The sequence below is a fragment of the Ptychodera flava genome, chromosome 6 (genome assembly GCF_041260155.1).
Source record: "Ptychodera flava strain L36383 chromosome 6, AS_Pfla_20210202, whole genome shotgun sequence".
NCBI lineage: Eukaryota > Metazoa > Hemichordata > Enteropneusta > Ptychoderidae > Ptychodera > Ptychodera flava.
In genome coordinates this window covers 46,131,971-46,152,792 of record NC_091933.1, presented here as the reverse complement: position 1 = coordinate 46,152,792, position 20,822 = coordinate 46,131,971, and the positions used below count along the sequence as shown (strand labels likewise).

General features: G+C 39.5%; 1 protein-coding gene across 1 annotated transcript in view; it reads left to right on the top strand.

Moving 5' to 3' along the window:
* The window catches only part of LOC139135965 (uncharacterized), a 21,874-nt gene extending 15,627 nt beyond the window's left edge, over positions 1-6,247 (top strand). Inside the window, exons 9-10 of the mRNA XM_070703757.1 lie at positions 1,849-2,007; positions 2,614-6,247. Coding sequence (XP_070559858.1) covers positions 1,849-2,007; positions 2,614-3,443 — 989 coding nt within the window. The 3' untranslated portion in view covers positions 3,444-6,247. The remainder of the gene's footprint in view (positions 1-1,848; positions 2,008-2,613) is intronic.
* The last annotated feature ends 14,575 nt before the right edge of the window (positions 6,248-20,822 follow it).

The window sequence follows — 20,822 nt, the reverse complement described above, 5'->3', positions numbered from 1 at the left end:
ACCCTGTAGAATAATTTAATGACTGGTTTCCAACTTGTAAGAATTTCCGCCGACAAATAGATAAGGCGTAATCGTACTTAGTGGTAAAATGCAAACACATACTGTGCGATTGGCACGACTGCTGTATCTTACTGAGACTTTACAAATGCAAATTATTATTCACAGGGATACGAATTCCGTCCGCTAATCTCACTGTACCTAACGATAATACGATACCGTACATGCTCAGTATCATTTACACACGAAAGTCAACAGAAAATGTACTTTGCAAATTCCGCATTCTCGGACAGGAAAAGATTATGCAGCTAAGATTGAGCGCAAAATAAAATCACAGGAGAACCTCAAATTGAACAATTATCGTACATGTACCTCGACTTCCATGGACTGTCACGCCAGATCGGGTGATGATCTCGCGTCATGACGTCACGGTGTGCTAAGCTCGCGGGAATCATTTGTCCCAATTACAAAACTGAAAGGGTGAATCCCACTTTCAAGCAATTACGGTGTTTTGCTAACGCATATTTGTCTTCAAGGATTGCCAATTAGAGCGTCTTCTCTCGGCCATCTAAAATAACAAAACAAAGTCGCTACTTATTCGCCTAATTGGCTTGCTTCTCAGCTCAGAAAGCTAATTCCCGCTGACTTCAGTATACAGTCTCGGGTACAGTTATTCGGACTCTCAAACCTATACAATATCATTTTGACTTGCCACTAGTGGGGGCTCATTTTTAAGCTTATGTAGTAAATAACTTTTTCACCAGCATAGGTTTGTGAAAATCGGTAATTGTATTTTTCCCCATAGAGATAACACAGGGATGGCAGCCATTTTGAATTTCAAATATCGGTAAATATTGGCTAATGTTTTCTCTAGTACCAAAATTCGGACTTTGACGCCTAATTTTCAGTCCTGATTTTGAAAGAGAATGGTTAAACATTTGAGTGAGGAAAAATTAATCAGACCTTTAAACCTTCCATTTTCGAGGCGCGAACAACCTTAAACTTTCGAGAATACAGCGACACGTCTATAGAAAGTGGATACTAGCAGAGACACTACCAGTAATATCCCGGGGCATTTTCCTGTTCTGAATGTTAAGCCACGATGTTTACACATTGGTGATATCTAAAACAGTGTTCAACACCTCGTGATTCAGTTTCCAAGGCAGATAGAACGATTCTTAGATTTTATTCACATTAAATGGAAATATAGAGTGTCATCGCACACGAGACGGAGAGAAAGACGGAGACAAGCAGAGACAAGCTTGATTGCTCGAAGGTCGATGTGCAGTCGGAGCCATGGGATGGCTGCCTGTTAAGCAATGAGTAATTCACATTCAAAATGCATCCTGTCAGTTCCAGTTAATGAAAAAGTCCAGGCAGTGTGACTCGAGCAAATGAAATATTCAGCGAAAGACGCTCAGATACTGTACTCAGTATCTTTGATACGAAACAAAGCACTGACTACGCCTGGCTAAGTAATTACACCATCCAGCTTGAGGCGACTGTATGTAAAATACATGAAAATGAAAAGTATTAAAATTTCATTTAAATTTAATCCATGTTTCTCCATTGGATTTTGAATCAGTTGTAGCGTAAAGTGTGCTCTATCACTCGATGAATCTTTCGAACCCTCAGTTAGTGATTTTCACTCGAAATTTCAACATGCATCGACTAAGCTTAACCGGCACAAGACTGTCTAGCATATTTAACAGTTGCTGCAGAAAAGCGTTGGGCAAGTATCGTCATTCATATCGTTTGTTGTTTCCTCTAGTTTACTTCGTCTCTGTGCGAAAAAACTATCCCTGGTCAGTAAGTGATGTGATTGTAATTTTGCATTTCATTGTCTTTCAGATCCCTACAATGGGTACGGTGATTTTATGATCATTGGAGCCATCTCGGCCACCATCCTCGTCCTTGTCATAGTTGTCTTCTTTCTCTGTGTGGCCTGGGGTTCAAATAAGACTAGAACGCGACAGCGACTGCGCACAATCAGTAGAGGGATTCGTCTTGGTAAGCTGATTGACTTTGATCGAAGGAATGTCTTGGAAAGACGAAAAAAAGAGAAAAAGCGGGGCCTCTAAGTTGCCTTAGAAACGAAACCGCTAGATGGCACTTCAATACAACAAATTTAATATGACAATGGCCATGAAGGTTCGCAAAATGTGACTCGAGTAAATAATGCATACATACAAACTTCTCGGGGATTTGTTGAGAAACTATTACAAAGACTTATCATGGTCTAGTTGAACCATCTCTTTAAACTGATCAATTCACTTGCTTTTTTTCATATGTCGCCTGATATTACTAATGTGTGAATTTACTGGATCAGAACGGAATTCAAACACTGTTGCGATTCCAGAAAGCGTCATGTTTTGGCTATTTCGCCTTTATTCTTCCATAATTGCTTTTGTTAAAACCTGTCGCAGATGCATGCTTCTTTTCTCAAGAGTCGTGCCTTGTAACTGTTCAATAATCGTCCATACTTCCCTGTAAATATTCAAGTCTTCCGGACTGTCGTCTGCCACTGCCTCTTGTCTTTCATATACCCGTAGTTGTTCTTGTTCTTTATAAATAAATATCCTTCATAAATAAATATAAATATATTTATGTTCTCAGGTCGGGAAAGAAACAACAGCTCGTCGAGTCAACAACCTGGCCTCGATCTTGACCTGGCAGACTTAGAGCCTCAGAGGGTCCTACAACCCCCTCCATATTCTGTGCAACCGCCCACATACAACATTGCGTTTGACAACTCTGAATCGAATGTAATTGTGGATGAAAGCGAAACACAAACATCAAGGGCGAGTCAAATAGTAACAAACCTACCGAGCGAGATCTCGTTGACACATGTAGCCTTTGAACCGCGAAGAACTCCGACCGTCCTCGACCCGGGGACACTAATCTTTCAAGAGAGACCATTACGTAGGGTGCGAGTCCATCCTGATGACGTCATCGTTAGGAGAAACACAAGCTTTGATTCTGGACGTGAAGTCGTCATCCTTAGCAGTAGCGAAGAACCTGGATTATGCGTTCTTGCCAGAGTGACAGACGAGAACTTGGACATGGACGAGGCAGATTTGTCTCGCGAGAGCGCGTTGTCATCTCAGGAGACCGTGACACCACCTCCAGCGACCCTGAGCAGGTCGCACTGCCTTAACAGGGATGGTGATCCAGCAGTTTCAAACGTACAAAACTTTTACCAATGTGAAATAGTTTGCAACATAACGGCAGGGCAGGGGGAGGTAAACAACAATACCAGTGATGTACTGGATCGCACACTCACCTCGACATTGAGTGAACGAGACTCGGTGAACAGTGATGGAGTCAGCGGTCTCGGTACAGCTGGTTGCATCAGTAGAAACGACAGAAGCGAGCTCCCCACCGCAATTGATACATCTGGTTGCCGTGGAGACGCTGAAGGCGACGAAATCACGATTCATATATAATAACGGAGTTCAGCCACATTGCTGCGCCATTTTGAAAGATGTAACGTCTTAACTGACTAGACGGCGGATAATACTCTATGACATTGAACACTACGCGCAGGTTAAAATACCGGCGTCCGTTTGCCGCTGTCAATACAAAAAAGACTTCCGAAAGTCCTCATCGGATCTGTAATTGCATTTTAGATGACTGTTAAGGAACAATGCAACACGAGAAGTTATTTTACATATATGAGAAGTTGATAAAAATGATTATTTGACTTCGGAAAGTGAGAAAACCGGTCAAATTTACAATTTACAGTGCTCTGAATTTACACATTCCAGGGGCGCACGTGCTTATCAATGCAAGCGATGTTAATATGGAAATGACTGTTTTTTAAGTCTATGCAATAGAATAAGATGGACGAACTAAATAGTACAAAAAACTGTAATAATTACGCATGAGAAACGTATTTCATGTGAAGACGATTTATCCTCGTGAGTCAATTTGCCGATTTTATCTTTCTTTTTGTAAGTTATATCACACGTGCGTCTAACAATTCTGGGCACTTGACGATTTGATGTACAGTTTTCAAGGAGACGCATTGACACAAGGGTGGGTCAATTGTACCGTTTCGTATCGAAATGGACACTAGAAGACATTCACTGATATCTGACAAACTTCAAGAATCAACGACATGTCACGTCTGAGAAGTCTTCGAGAAGTTTTGTTAACATATATATTACTAATAATGTGTTCTCTTCATTCAATATTTGTTATAGATAAGTTAACTTTGTGCAACGAGTTTGCGCAGTTTAAAAGTAAGCATTATAAAAATAATTTTTCTTGTGCAAGTCGAGGTTTGCCCTATTTTCTGGTTAGGAAGAAATCTGTAAATCTGCCTTGAATGTCGCTTGGCTTGCCTCATTGGTTCAGTTTTCTGCACATGCAGGGACCGTGAGTGGAAACTGTGAACTGAACATGGTGTTTATCCAAGAGCACATTCTTGTATCAGTCACGTGTCTAACACAACAAACAACAGGAAAATTGTTGTGTAAGTTTGACAAATCTTACAGCATTTGATTTGTCAATTACTAGATGAAATATGCAATCATTTACAGTCGAATGTCGGAGAAACGGAGCCTAACTGACAACTTAAACATCACATCTATTGCTTTTTCCGTTTCGAGAATGCCAATATCAAAATCAGTGACAAATGGCAGTTAAATTGCTGTTCTATATGATAAAAGTACTAGGAGAGCATATCTAGTTGCGGCAGAATGAGCTCGGTTTGTCAATAAAAGGTTAGTCTGGGGGTTTTCAAGTAAATGTTCGTGTGATGTTAATCTTTGAGAGAAAGAAAGCCACGTCCATCTTCTCGGTAAAATCTCTAGTGACACCAATGGGTTAAAACATTTGCCTGCTCTCTTAATATTCAACGATTCAGCGAATTAGGTCGGTTTCAGGCTTAGACGAGTCAGTCGGTAAACAGAGTCTATGCCTCGCGATCACCGGAGACAGCATGCCTTAAGGCAGCGGCTCATCAAGGGCCCATCGTAGGAAGTAACAAAGCGCTGCTCGCCATGAAAAGAAGGGGGCTTTCCTGTGATAATGCTTCATCTTTCTTCATTGAAGTCTCTTGGCAGCAAAAAGCGATAGAGTAGCTCATAAAGAAACCGTCATTTTTTTAAAGTTGGTAACATCATTCATTCTTGTGAGATATGACAATGCCTGCCTTCACGAAAACGACCTTGTGTACGGGGGGCTGCGGGATATGTGAGTATATTCGCGGACAAGTCAAGCCCTTATCACTCTCTTAACGAGATTATGTTGTGAAACGATACGGCGGGTCAAAAAATTGTTGACCTTGCAAGCTTTGGTACATTGCTGAGGCCAACCAACAAAAAATAAAAGTTTCAGATTATGTTGACGAAAGGATCTTTAGGGGAATTTTCTTCTATTTAGAAATTTTTCACGTTTCGCTTCACTAACAACCTGACGACTCAACGGCGCTGTTAAACAACGCATCAAGTCTCTTTCTCACTTGTGCATTTTGAACGATATCCGACGTTTTGGGAAAACATCGAACAACTTCTGATTCAAGCCATGCGTTAAGTTGCTGCATCCTTGGATTCAGGTAACGCCGAAAAATATTTAGAGAAGGAATCATCAAATTCTGAACTCGTAAATTGTCTTCACTCCGTAGCATCCGATGCAGTGCTACACCGCATGCTGTTCGACTGATTCTATATTCTTGACTTGTTTTCTGTAGTTGTCATTATTACTCAACTAGAGTAGGGCATCTCACCATGGTTTTCCGCAGATCAAATTTAGCAAACTTTGAAAGCTTTATGCTTTACTGTAACCGTACAGTTTGAAAACTTTACACGCGATAACACGTCTTGTGTGGTTGTTGTCGTCTTGGGAATCTTATCTTCGTAGGATGACTGTCGTGGACACTTGTAATACGTGACGTATAGCTAGAACATCTCTTTACGTATTACTCTGACCTTGACAGTGGAAGGTGACGTGGTAATGACGGCCGGCATTTTGCCGAAACGGAAGATTCTATGAATTCTTGGTGCGACGGGGTTTGAAAAATTTGCATGAAAATGCGAGAAAACAATATGAGCGAGGTAACGACATCATGGTCTGACCAACGTTCATCGTTTGCCACATTCATCTATAATGGATTGTACTTACTTTCAGATAATATCAAATAACTTTCAGTTCCGTGATGTTGTGTGTGCAAAATTCATGATATGGCTTGCATGAGATAACTTATGATTACTCTGAGTATTAAATAAAAGAGAAAAGTTCAATTTGTAAATATTCGAAATAAGTACCTGATAATTATTTTTATCTATATATAACTCAGTGTGTGGGCATTGGAAAGCTCTACGGTTGAACTGAGAGAATTTATCATATCAAAATGGAGTCATTGCGATCAGTAATGTGAATCCAATCAAGAAATGCTTCTTTGACTTAATAAATGCCATTCTCTAAAAGAGCATCAGGCTTATCTGACACGAAATCTTACACATATCCGCAACCATGCAGTCAAATTTTAAGCCCAAATTGACCCTGGTACATATATTCGGTTAAATCATTTTCGAGAAGTGAATTTACCGGAGGACATGAACACCTACAGTGAGATCTATGTTTGTGTGGTTTTTTTTAAAAAAAGGGCTTCAGAAAATGTCTGATGAGGGCGCTTTTTAAAAAAAATGAAAGCTTGCTATCGTGCCTCTGTTTTCAATTATTACGTGCGATGACAATGTTTACGGATCAACTGTTTCGTGGTCTTCTTTATCCAACTACTGAAAGCGGTAGTAAGGCTTTGCTACCTCTGTTTTCAATTAAACAACCATGAATAAAGTTCATAATGTGTAAAATACATTTAAAATGATCTTTGATGTCCAGTTTGTGTGAATGGGACATTTCAGTTAAACATTGAAGTCGGCGTTGTTGCATAGTTTCTGTCACGTGACCTATAACTCGCGCATAACTTTTGTAGTGGTCTGACATCGTTCTAAAGCATAAAAAAAGTTATTGTAGTAGCTACCTGCTCCTGTATCTAGAGACATGGTGATTTGATTCCAAATTCTTCCACCAAGCGCGACGGCTGTATACAAGCAGGACAATAAGAAATCGTAGTCCAAAAGGCACTATGTGTACCTGATATCGCGTGGCTAATTAATTTCTTTCCTTCTTTTGATAGCTTCATAACAGCCAATCAAAATCCAATTTGTGTGTACTCGTTGGAATAACTACTCGATCGAAATCGTTTCCGTCGGACACCAACGTCACACGACACGACGATGGCTCCTTCAGACATCGTGCACCAAATTACGTACATAGTAATTTCATGATTAGTAAAACAAGAAAACTGTGAACGTTAATGCCCTCAACATGACGTAAGAAACTGATTTCAACGAAAATAGGAGTTTGACAATATTTCCCACTACAAATATACAATGAACGATTAAGATAAAATTCAGTCGTCTGACAGATTCTGTGGACGACTGGTCAGTGATTCCATCTTTTGCACAACTACAACACTTTAGGTAACATTCACAAACGTTCGTTTACATGAATAATTGGTTGAGGGCGCTTTGCCCAAAAATTTGGAGACCGAAAATGTTTCTCAACATTTTATATATCCGGTAGTTGAAATACTTGGATTCCTTTTAAATTGTTATTAGAATGTCTTGTGTAAGTGTATGTAGTCAACGGTGACACGAGCAGCATCATCTATGACTCGAGGAAAACTGGTACCATAGTTTTGTGATGGTGGTAGATCTTGCGCTTTATGTCTGCCTGTCTGTCCGTCTGCCTGTCTGTCCGTCTCTCATAAAAGAATGGGTTTCATCACAGATGGGCTCAGTACCAGCGTCATTTCACATTCCTCCGATTTCTTTGCTTTTGTTATGGAACAACTTGAACTTTCTTTACTGAAAGTAGGTCAGACAGAGGGTAACGATAACGTTTCTCCAAGACTTCTCAAAATAGGTGCAGCTAGTATCGCTGATTCTGTTACCAATATTTTTAATATGTCAATTGCTAATGGTTCTTTTCCCAACTATTGTAAGTGCGCTAGAGTTGCTCCCATCCATAAAAATAGGCCAAAGAATATTATTTGCAGCTACAGGCATATTTCCATCCTGCCTGCTTTATCTAAGATACTTGAGAAACATGTGTACAATAGCCTTTACAATTACCTCCAGACAAACAACTTTATAGTTAGCTCTCAATCTGGTTTCACACAATTTCACTCATGTCATACTGCTCTTCTTAAGCTTACAGACCAACTTCTGAAATATATTGATGAAGGATCATAGAGCGGTTAATTATTTTTAGATCTTTGTAAAGCATTTGATCTTGTGAACCATGATCTTATTATAAAGCTTTCAACCTACAGTGTAAATGGCTCATCTTCGATCTCATGTCACAGGTCGTAGTCAGTTCGTAACTCGAAGGTCTTGCCAACTGTCTGTGGTGTTACTCGGGTTCCATTTTGGGACCGATTTTGTTTTTAATTTTTATCATTGACCTTCCCCTATGTCTTAAAGTTGGCAACGTAGACATGTTTGCTGATGATCAGACCTTCTGTGTTTCAGGCACCGATATTGAGGAAGTTGAAGTTAAAATCCGTGATGATATTTTACCTCTTTCTTCTTGGGTTTCAAAAATGCTATGTCTGTTAACACTTCTAAGACAAAGAATATGATTGTTGCGTCAAGTCCAAAAGTTAATCATCTTATTGATTTCAATATATTTCTTCTTGTTAGGATTCTCGCATCGATAGTCAATGCAAGAAACTGTCCATAAGAGTAGGTATTTTACGTAAGGTGCGTCCTTTAACACCTGTAAAAGTCTTTTTATTAGTGTACAATGCTATTTTTCTGTCTGTAATTGATTATTGCTGCATCGTATGGGGCAATACTACAAAGATGAATCTGCAAAGAATTTATAAACTTCAAAAAAGGGCCGGTAATGTCATACTTGGAGTTGATATCACAGTGTCAACGAAAACTCATTTTTCACGTCTTAAATGGCTACCGATTGACCTTTGTATTGAGCATTTTATGGCTGTACAAACTTTCAAAGCCCTTAATGGTCTAGCGCCTGGTTTTTCCGATATGTATCCGATATGAATGATTTGAATACTCGTGGTTCCAGTAACCGTAATTTATATGCTCCTTCATTCAAGACAAGTACTGGACAAAGGTTTTTTACTTATCCTGCAACTATCATTTGGAATGATATTCCTCTTTCTATTAGAAACATTCAGAGTTTGCCACAGTTAAAAGCTCAGTTATGTAATTGTCTTCACGACAAATATATGAATGAAGGATCTTCTCTGGATTAATTAGTTTTTCTATTGCCATATGCGTTATTCAAAATATGTTTCGGGATTGTATCAATGAGTACTCTCTGTTTTTCCAGTGACTATATTCATTATAGTTTGTTCTCTCTGTGTATAATGTCATGTGTGAGGGTTCTGACTACCCTCTAGAAATAAAGTATAATAGTAATAATAATAATAGTGTAATAATGATATCTCGTACTCTGTCCTCGTCTCCCTGTCTCTCCATATGCCTGTCTGTCTGTCTCTCCATATGCCTGTCTGTCTGTCTCTCCATATGCCTGTCTGTCTGTCTCTCCATATGCCTGTCTGTCTGTCTCTCCATATGCCTGTCTGTCTGTCTCTCCATATGCCTGTCTGTCTGTCTCTCCATATGCCTGTCTGTCTGTCTCTCCATATGCCTATATGTCTGTCTCTCCATATGCCTGTCTGTCTGTCTCTCCATATGCCTGTCTGTCTGTCTCTTCATATGCCCGTCTGTCTGTCTCTTTATAATACCTTTGTGTACAAACAGAAAATGTGAGATAAGGTAAAATCACATTGCAGTCTAGTGGCTTTTTGTCTCAATTCGTTTGGTTCTGATCGCGTACCGATTAAATCGAATGAGCATTTAACACAAAATGTGTGCTACCTTGCAACAAGCATGATACGATACGATATTGTAAGAGGTTGAAGCGTTGAAGTGTCACATATTTCAACTTAACGATGAAGTGTGTCGGAGTAGCGATATGTCGTCGACTTTCTCTCTCGTAAGCTTCTAAAGATATCAACTTTAAAATGTTCTGAGATACCTTAATCACTAGTCCTTGAGTAGTTCACACAAAAGATAAGAGCATTGTGCCATCTCTTCGTATGAAATTGAACAGTTTTTTAAAGTTATGCTAATTTATCTATGCGATATGAACATTTGTTGAATCAACAAATTGTCCATGGTATTTCTGTCGGTGCTTACTACACAAATGCGTCGTGTCTCTAGTTAACAACTCATGAGCTGAAAACTCGCGTTTGCTTTGATAGTTGATAAAAATGGTGTAACCGTCACATCGTCAAGTAGCCTACTGCACTTGATATCATGTTATACGAAATAGAGAAAAATTCGACAGCCATAGGTAGCGTATATCAAAAGCTGTTTGATTTCTTTAGCGTCACGTGATTATTCACCTTTTGGCCTAAATGACACCTGACGATGACCTAGTTTGTCCAGATGTATCCGCTGGATTGTAAATTTAGTCGGTCACTCGCCAGAGTGCTTATTGCCGGCACGGTCCCTGCAAGTTACCATGTCCACAACCGCTAAGAGTCAACCTAATCAGGCCATCGTCACGTGACAGCAACAGAGATATGACCTCGCTTTTTTCTCGTCACTGCTTTTAGTCGCCCGGAGAAACTATCGTCTATATTACTTCATAATGTCTGGCCTCACGTCATTTTCAAGCACGGTTGTTTAAAATACTATTGGTAATATTTTTTTGCAATTTTGTTTTCTTTTTTGTCATTGCTTAAAACCATTCACATCTATCTTTTATATTGGTCAGACACAGAGATTGGTATCCCTATTTTTCTTCGATTATAGCGAAACAACTCAGTTTTTATCCTTGTAATGATGTAAATGATGTCAATCCACAAAAGTCTACTTGAAAACGAATTTATATTCAAAGGAATCCTAAACGTGATCTGTTTTTCATTGAATGCTGTATCTGATCCTGTAAGGTTTATGGATGAAATAGCATTATATTGACCCTGAATCGATAGTCGTGAACTTGATAAAACTGCTGTGACATCATCTAACAGTGATAAGCATGGCGTTAAAGTTCTGAGTATATGGGCGTGTCTAGTATAAAACATCGATGTCACACACACGAAACAAGCATACACTTGTCAGTTGCATTGAGCGACTTTGGACATTACGTCATCGCTTGATCCTGACTGTACCAGACCTAACGTTTGTTTATCGCCCTCATACATCCGTCTTATCCCTTTCGTACAGGCATAATATACGCGCAGGATGTGATTTTAGGAAGAATGTGCTTCGGTTTCAATTCTTCGCAAACATTTTATAAAACTGTTTTTCCGTTTCTTGTGTGGACTCATTAACCCTGTTCAGATTGACGACTTTGCATCGGCCTAGGGCCGGACCTGGGCCGGGGCCGACGTAAAAAACCAATGTGGACACGCTGCGTCGGCCCTGGGCCGACACAGTTTGGTCCCGGTGAGAAGGGGGGGGGGGGGGGGTTCAGGGCCGATGCCGGGCCGACGCAAAATTTGGTCCGAGGCAAATCGCCTGTGTGGACACGTTGCGTCGGCCCTGGTCCCAGTTGACCAGGCCTGCGCCATGGATCGAAGTTGAACTAGTCACCCTATTCGCACAAAACAAACGACGTTTGAAACTAAAGTTTACACCTATCGAAAGTTTTCAATCCAGTCTTCACATTTTAATATCATCCCATGTACGCAGAACTTCCCACCAACCTTTGTTCCGCAAACGAGACCATGTCATTCGATTCCACAGTGCACGTAATAGACAAGAGTAGAGAGGCATGTCAAAAATGCCGCTCCACCTTGGTCTTATATATACCATATGCTCATCCAATAAGTAGTGAAGATATCTCCGATGATTAAAAGGGTGAGTGGTAGTCTACGGCGCGCCAAATGTTTCAAAAATATTTATCGATTCGGTGCAAAAATAAACTGTCTTTCTCGATTAAAATAAAAATTAGGTGTCATTACGGAAGGAAATAAGTAAGAAAAGTATTAATTAAAAACCAAAAGACAGAAATGTCATGTAATACTTCATTTTAACTTGAGAATATTCTTTAAAGCGTAATTAGGAAATAAACAATTTTCAACGATTTGAAAAAGTTATACATCCATACCTATCGACATACATACACGTATAATAGTTCGCGTAAAAGGTGCAATTAGTGCTGATTTTACAAAAAAAAGTATAAGATGTTTACAGTGGTACGTACACAAAAATCACAGGAAAATCACTAAAAAACCACTACTACCACTCGGAAAAAATATTACAAAAAATCAAAATGTGAACCACATACAGAAAATCATTATAAAAGAATCAGACAAAAAAAGCCATACATACATAAAATTATTTATGTACTTAAGAAAATTAAAAAGCAGTACGTCTCATAAAAAACATATTGTAGATAATCAAAAATATAATATGAACCACCAGCCGCTTTAACAGTAAAGAGAGAAAATCACAGAAAAAATTCGGCAGTGATGGCTAGACAAAAGTGGACATCATCTACTAAAAAAAAATAAATAAATAAAATAAAATAAAAATAAAAAAATAAAAAATGCCATGGACGCAGCCAATACAAAAAAACGCGTGGGCCTGCGGAAAGAAAAAACAAATGAGCACTCGCCACAGCAAAAAAGAAAAAAGAAAAAAAGAAAAAAAAAAAGAAAAGAAAAAAAAACGAGTTCTCGCCACACAAAAAAAAAACCCAAACGCGCGAAATTACAATTAATTTATTCAAAAAACTCATGGTTCACGTTTCCTTCGATCGATGAATCCCCAACAGCCGGGAATCCGATCACCACATACTCAAATGTTTGACGAAATATTAATTGAGCATTTCAGTGATAACTTTGACATCTTGAATCCTAGCTCTGTTTGGCTGGGCCCTGCAAGCAGAGCTACTTGAAACCGTACTTGATGAAGTGAAGTGCAATATCACCTAAAGAACGTCTAGGTTAACAGTGAATAGTTCCAAAGAGTCAAGTTAACTGAGCCAATTTGAGACAGTCCACAATTCAGATCACGAGCGAGACGTATGACCCATGTCCCTTCATAGCAACACTGCGAACATATGGATGCCATAGGTGCGGTACGGCAGGGGGCTCACATGGAAGCCTTGCACCGAGCCGCTCCGTTATATGATTTCTACAAGGTTACGTGTGGTCGATACATAGCGGCCGGCGGCCACCGCGTGGTATACAACGCGGCGGCCGCTATGTATCGAACCACATGTAACCGTGGATTTCTACAATGGAATGAATTCAAATACCATGGTAATAAACCACCTGGTTGCTTGATAATTACTCGTCTATCCTCAAAGATCACCCAAATCATTAAAAATGAATAGTTTTGAAGAAATCTGCCGCATGTTGAGAGAACGTCCATCGTTTTCCGTGTTCGACAAGACGAGCGAGGCAACTATAAACACGCACTATGATGCAACCGCGATCCCTCAGGACCGGCACAAGCCTAACGAGTATGGCGAGAGTGTCCGGCCTTCGCAACGCCAGACACTGTCATTATACTCGCAGGGCTAGACCGGCACATACACGACATGTAGATCCCCATTGCAGAAAGCTTTATTTCCACACAGTCCAATATATGGAGCTACGATATTTGTGCAGTAGCCTATACTGTAGCTCTGGGTGCCAGGGCGGTGAGTTACCGGCGTTATACGGTCTGGCCGTGTAACGCCGGTAACTCACAGCCCTGCCATCCAAAGCTAAATTAATCAGTATATAGAGAAATAGCGGCTGCTTGATCAGTGTTTGTCAAGTCGGGCGCGTTCGCGTTCTACATGTACTACTGAAAACATTGCCTCGAATCTAAACAGAGTGTTTTAGCCGGAGTATTTTTTCCTTTGCCACACTCCGTTTAGAGGCTAGACCCACGGTTACGTGTGGTTCGATACATAGCGGCCGCCGCGTGGTATGCAATTTTACTATGCATACCCACACGGTGGCCGCTATGTATCGAATCACACACGTAACCGTGGGCTAGCGGCTAGCCATCGTTTTGTTGGGGTAGGACCCCATGGTTTTGGCACAGACTATCTATGGTTTGGGAGAGGCGGCCCTACACTGTACAGCGAGGTGATCGCTGGTCGCAGGCGCGGCGTGTACTGTACTAGCGACGGGACCGCCGGCCGCTGGCTTACCACCTCCAGGGGGTACATTGAGGCACGCAATGAGCGAGGGGACCACTTGCAGCCGACGAACCACCACGAATGTTTTGTCCACTTGTAACTGTTTAATATAGAATGGGACGTATCGGTAACTTGGACGTCCATGAGATGATATTGAAGACGAGAAGCTGAGAGTTCTCGCTGAAATACCCAAAATATCTTGTCCAACATCCGAGTGTGATGATCCAAAACCCTCTGGCACTGAACTCTAACAATCAGATTGTGAATTATTTAATTTACATGTTGGGCTTTTTCTGCGGGATGTCCCACTCTGTTTTCTTTTCTCGAACGGGCCTCTTTTTTTTCTACAGTTTTTTTTTTTTTTTTTTTTTCCTTGGGTAACCTCGTTTTCGTTTTTTTTTTTTTTTTTTTTTTTTTTGTAACCTCGTTTTGGTTTCTTTTCAGCCTCAACGCCAGCGCGATCTCAGTCGACTTTTCAGTTGTGATTTTCTTTCTTTTTTTAGTCCGACCTGATGGTGGTTCGCTTTGGTTTTTTTGTAGCAGTGAAAGTACTATTTTTGGCTTTGTTTTTAAGCATTTCAATATTTTTTTTGTGTGTGCTTTATTTATTTATTTATTTTTTTGCTTTTTTCCCTTATAATCAGCATTCATTGCACCTTTATATCAAATACACGTGTATGTGCGTCAATAATTATGGGATTGTGGTATTTTCAAATTTTTGCAAACAGTTTATCTTCTCATTACGGTTTAAAGGGTATTTTACAATTAAGTATTGCATAACATTCTCCCCTTTTTTGCAATAATACTTGTCTCGTTTATTTTCTTCCGTAATTCCATCGAATTTTTATTTCAATCGAGAACGACGGTTGCACGTCATCTTTATCTGTACAGACACATTCAAATATTTAATGACACATATTTTCAAATGAATGTTATTTTTGCGAAAAAGTGCATTATTAAAATACAATGATATGGACGAAAGAAATTTTTTCTGTATTATTCACACATTTAATACTTTATTTAGAAAGAAAATTTGACAGTTTATTTTTACTCTATGACGATAAATATTTTTGAAACATTTGGCGCGCCGTAGGTAGTCATATTTGCCCTTCTTGTGCGTAAAAATGCAGGAAAATCATGAACAGTAGAAACAGCGTGCCATTATTCAAATGCGCCATTTTGAACTTTGACAGGTCAGAGGTCACAAAGGACAGTAAAGTTACGTCGGCCCTAATTCTGGTACCGGTAAGTGCGGACACGGACCAAATTTAATCCCAAAAGGACAATTATTTTGCGTCGGCCCAATTTTCAGTTGGGTTGCCAATGTTAACGAGATTATTATGAACCCTGTGGAGTGTTTGCTTTCATCGCCTTGTATCTGTGTAAATAGAAGATTTAATATTAACACGAATGGGACTAATTTGGGATAATTGGATATTCATATTTTTCACATTTCTCGAAATTGTTTGGTGCATTACAGCTGAATGTTGCAATATTCACAAAATACGGCCCTGTATGGACGAGGGCTCAGTGAGTGACGTATTGGACGAGCCGAAGGCGGAGTCCAATACGTCACTCACTGAGCCCGAGTCCATACAGGGCCGTATTTTGTGTATAACCCTATTATTATACACCTCCCTCCATTAATCGTCCGTATAAACTAATTTTATGGTAAATTTTGAGGGATGCGGCACCGCGATATGAGCAAAGGGTCCTCAGGCTCCGATGATGATGATGATGTTGTTGTTTTTATTATTGTTGTTGTTGTTGTTGATAGTATTTGCAGAAAAGAACAAAGTATGCGCTGCGAAATTCAATACAGCCTAACTATACATGTGCGTTGCAGCCTAACTAAACTATGCGTTGCAAATTCAATACAGCCTAACTATACATGTGCGTTGTTGCCTAACTATACATGTGCGTTGCAAATTCATACAGCCTAACATTACCCAAGGGTTGTCACTTCTGGTAACTTTAAACAGTTCCAGTTCACCATAGCAAGAGAACGTTCTTTCCAAAGACGTGAGAAACTTACGTTACTGCCGGGTTTTCACGCTGGGCCCATCCAGCTCTGCTATTGGTTCGATTTGAAATGCGCCCACGTGACTAGATCTTTCGCGCTGCCTTTTAAATCTGGAATCAAGAGACGACTAGATGCATTGAAAAACCTGCCGATTTGTCGACTTTTCATCGGCAAGAAGTAAAAATGTCTGAGTATGATTGAGAAGGACTAATGTGCTTTGACCCTACGTCGAATTTTACCGATTTCAATGCTTGCTAGGTGCATTTTTGGCGATTGAAAAAAAGTGTGTGGCAATGAAGTGACACCCCTTGGGTAATGTTAGGCTGTATTGAATTTGCAACGCACATGTATAGTTAGGCAACAACGCACATGTATAGTTAGGCTGTATTGAATTTGCAACGCACATGTATAGTTAGGCTGTATTGAATTTGCAACGCATAGTTTAGTTAGGCTGCAACGCACATGTATAGTTAGGCTGTATTGAATTTCGCAGCGCATACTTTGTTCTTTTCTGCAAATACTACCAACAACAACAACAACAACAATAATAAAAACAACAACATCATCATCATCGGAGCCTGAGGACCCTTTGATATGAGTGGAACGCGCGCGATTGTTGAAATAAAATTGCTACAAACCCTGAAAATTTGCGCGTCGCGCGTCTCCCGTATTCGAGACTCCGCGTACTATACAAAATACGGAAAGTTATTGGACGACGAAACTCCATAGGTTACAGACGCAGGTGTATAATAATACAAGTTACTCATAAAACAAGGGTATAACTTAAAGGGACATAAGCTGTAACTTGAAGTTTTTCAGTATTCTGCTTCTGTATATCAACTACCGTGTCTGACCCTAATCTGTTTGTCATGCTGAAATTTCGAGTATTGTTTTGTCAACACAGCTTGTATGTGTGTAGTGATCATTGTTTATTGTTTACAAATGAATTCAAGTCCGGACTTGAATACAATTTTCATCAATAACAATTAAGATTATACTCATATAGGTTGTGTTGGTATGCTAAATACTTGGCATTAAATTACAGTTTAGGGATGTGATGCAGAGAATGAAGGGAAACCACAAAACAAAAGTTCTGAAAAAATAGCTGAAAGATACAGCTTATGGAGCTTTAAAAGGAAAAGCAGATAAACTTACATTTGCAGTTGAAACCGACATTACTTCACCATTCAATCATCCCAAATTAGTTCCAATCGAGTACTTTCAAATATAGTTCACACATTGTTTAACGACCATTTTAAATTTCCAAGTACAGGTGAATTTTAGGTAACTTTCTCTGATCTGAACATTTGCACAGTGACTCATGATTTTACTCTTCGACTTGAATGAGAAAGACTTATTTTACATTTTTCCTTTAGCAAAGTAATATTATGAAAAAAGTTTTTAATACTTTCAATTTCAAGGCACGCACTAATACCTTATTTTTTCTTTATTCAGATAAAAGATAAGATGGTGTATTTACATTTTGTAAAATTCTATCAGGAGAAAAGTTGTTTGCTAACAGTGCCATGATGAAAATCAAACATTGATTGATGCAGACGTTTGTGTCTGAGACAGAATTGGATTGACCGGGCGACAACTCCTTGTGCTTATTTGCTGGTATCGTGGTAACCAGCTGTTGGATATTGTAAGCGAGTGTTTTAAGCGTTGGACTCTGGACCACGTTCGGTGGCGCCTTTACCAAGCGAGGTCAAAAAGTCAAAGCGACGCAAACAGGTGTCCATTGTCTGGACTAGAGCCGAAATATGAGAATTAAGGTACATCGTTATGCATGACCAGACACAAGACGAGTCATCTTTAAATCTAGATTGGTTAAAGAGAAAATTTAGGTGTGACTTGAGGCAATATGGACCTCTGTCGTGACAGATATTCTCGAATAATACGCAGACACAGAAAGCCAGACCTGGTTCGTTTTAAAATGAGATAAGATTTGCAGCTATCACTGTAAAGACCGGCCCGCTGAAAGTCACAGACAGTGTAATGGATCTTGGATTTGGGAAAAACGCAGAGAATGAAATAGGTGACTTGTAAGAGTCCACGCAGTGTCAATTTACGTAAGGTACAAAGGTCAAGTCATACGCACACAGCCAAATACAATCGCTCGGCCGGATCGATCGCGGATTTTGACATCTGGCTAACCCACACATGCAAATGTGATCCTATTTAGAGAGGTCGTCTGCTCAATGTCTTCACCTTTGACCCGATCATAAGCCGAAACCAACCATCCTGAATTGATTTTCATCAGATTTTCACTTTCGTTCTTTATATCATTATAATACTACCCTCAGTAAAAGTCAATTATCTTCCTAAAATCAGTAAATACTAACAGAAACCTATATCATGAGATATGTGATGCGTCCACACTATATTGCACTTTGAAAGATCAGGAATTTAAACGAGATGGTAGTTCATGTAGGTACATTACTGTTGTTCTATGAAATAAATTCATTTTCTCACTCTTCTTTCTCCCTTATGTTTATTGCAGTACTAACTCAATCAGCTTCAATGCATGATTGTGCACAACATGGGTAAGGTAATGTTGAGTAAACGTTTGATGTCTTGTCCAGACTAGAATTCAACTGTTATCAATGATAACAATTGACATTACACACTTGCTGACTGTATTCAAAAAGTTAAACAAAATGGATTACCCTTGATATTGAGAGTAAAACAAAAACTAATAACTTACACAAAATTAAAAGTATACAAAGCAAAAATACGAGAAACACAGACTAGCAGCTGTAAATGTGATAAAGCATTTTAAAATTGCAATTTATTGAATGTAACATCTTTGCGTTATGTCTGGTAGGAGTGAGGCAGAGAATTATGTGCCACTGGCAAATTGCATATATTCATACTACAATGTTTGAGCCTACCCCTGACACGTCGTTGAATCCAACTTAGCATATCCTCGTCACTTAACTTAACTTTTTATCGATTCATTTTTTTCGACAATGAAATTTTTCAGTTTAGTTCAGGGGTTGGATATCTTTACAATTATTGAATATTTCAAGTCCTATAAATCTGTTGTATGTAAATGGTTTTCGATGCGTCTCTTTCTGTCCTTACATCGTATTCTTAGGATGAAAAGTTTGGTTCCAGTATGGCATTCCACTCTTCCACTACGAAAAGTGTATTATAGAGCCAATATTGTATCTTGGCGATTTCTGTTACAGCTTTGCAGCATGACGTCTTGTTGACTTCGGCAAACGATTGTCCAACATCAGAGAGTATTCATCGTCGATACTGTTCAAATCGTGTATGCTTGTATCATGTCTCCTCTCACCTGACTAGCTTCAACAGTTATCATCTGTAACTGTAATATTCTCCTTGTAACATTTGCAGCCTTTGCACTACTGTATATCCGCCCTGGACTCTCTTCAAGTTGAAAGTTGAATCCTTTAATTGTCGACTTTAAGAGTTTCTAACCCGTCGGTTTTATTTTCTCCTGTCGTTGGCGTGATGTAGATCTCCATCCTCATCAGAATGAGAGGGATGACGTCATTGATTATTTCGCTTATTGGCGACACAAGGTCGCCTGTTGCAGCAGGCACTGCCGCCGGTCTTTCTAGCTTTCGAGGCTTCAACATTAAATCAGTGACTGAGAATAGAGTGACCACGACTATACATTTGGTGAAGTTGCTCATAGTATGCCACATGTTCTGTGAATGGGCAGCGCAAAGGTCCGAGAACTGTTATGACGAAGACCGTAGGTAAGGAAACTTCGATTATCCATTCCGTATGACGTCATTCGTTTGTCTGCTATCCATGGTAAACCAAACCAGATGATTCATGAGTTGTTTAAGGTTAATGGTATTATTTTAACAAGTACTTGTCGTTGCAAACATTCGAGGACTTTCCCAGAAGAACACCGATTGGAAGCAGCTAGTCCCTCAAAGTAAGTTATGAAAACATTCTATGAGATCAAGCCTCGCTTTGGCTTTCATCGATTTTCTAAAGGAGTCACAAATTTAACCCTCACCATATCAACAAGCCCGCCAAGAAAATGAAAAAAGTACTTTCAGGTTTAGCAAACACTTCCACATACTCCTTCAGTTTCATTGATTCCAGAGTCGATGAGTTCCAAATGACGTAACTTTTAAAAAAGCTCGGCTAATTGTCTCAAAACTGTTTCATATTAATAATCGAGTCACTACTTTTTATTGAGTTGAGCGCAAGCAACACCCGTGTGCCATGTCCATCCATCCATCCAGTCAATCAATGTAACAGTTTCAAATAAAGATTAAAGATTTTGATACATCCCTTGACTATGTCCCGATCAATGGCAGAAGGATTTTGAATTAACACGTGATTTCTTCGTACTGCACCACTCTCTGTGTTTAGATGCATATCTAAATCACGCGCTTTCTGGGTAATCAAAAGTTCACTGGAAATCGTCGAATATTTATTAGATTGAATTTCCTGTTATAGTGGTGTTCCTACAGTTACACATATAATCGTTCAATTGTATCAAGCTTATCACCAACATTTTCTAAGGTAAGTCAAATGTCATGAGTATTTTTCTTCCCAAAGGTGTACAGAAAATTCCCCCGATTGTTTTGGGGAAGATGACGTGATTTCCGGAGAA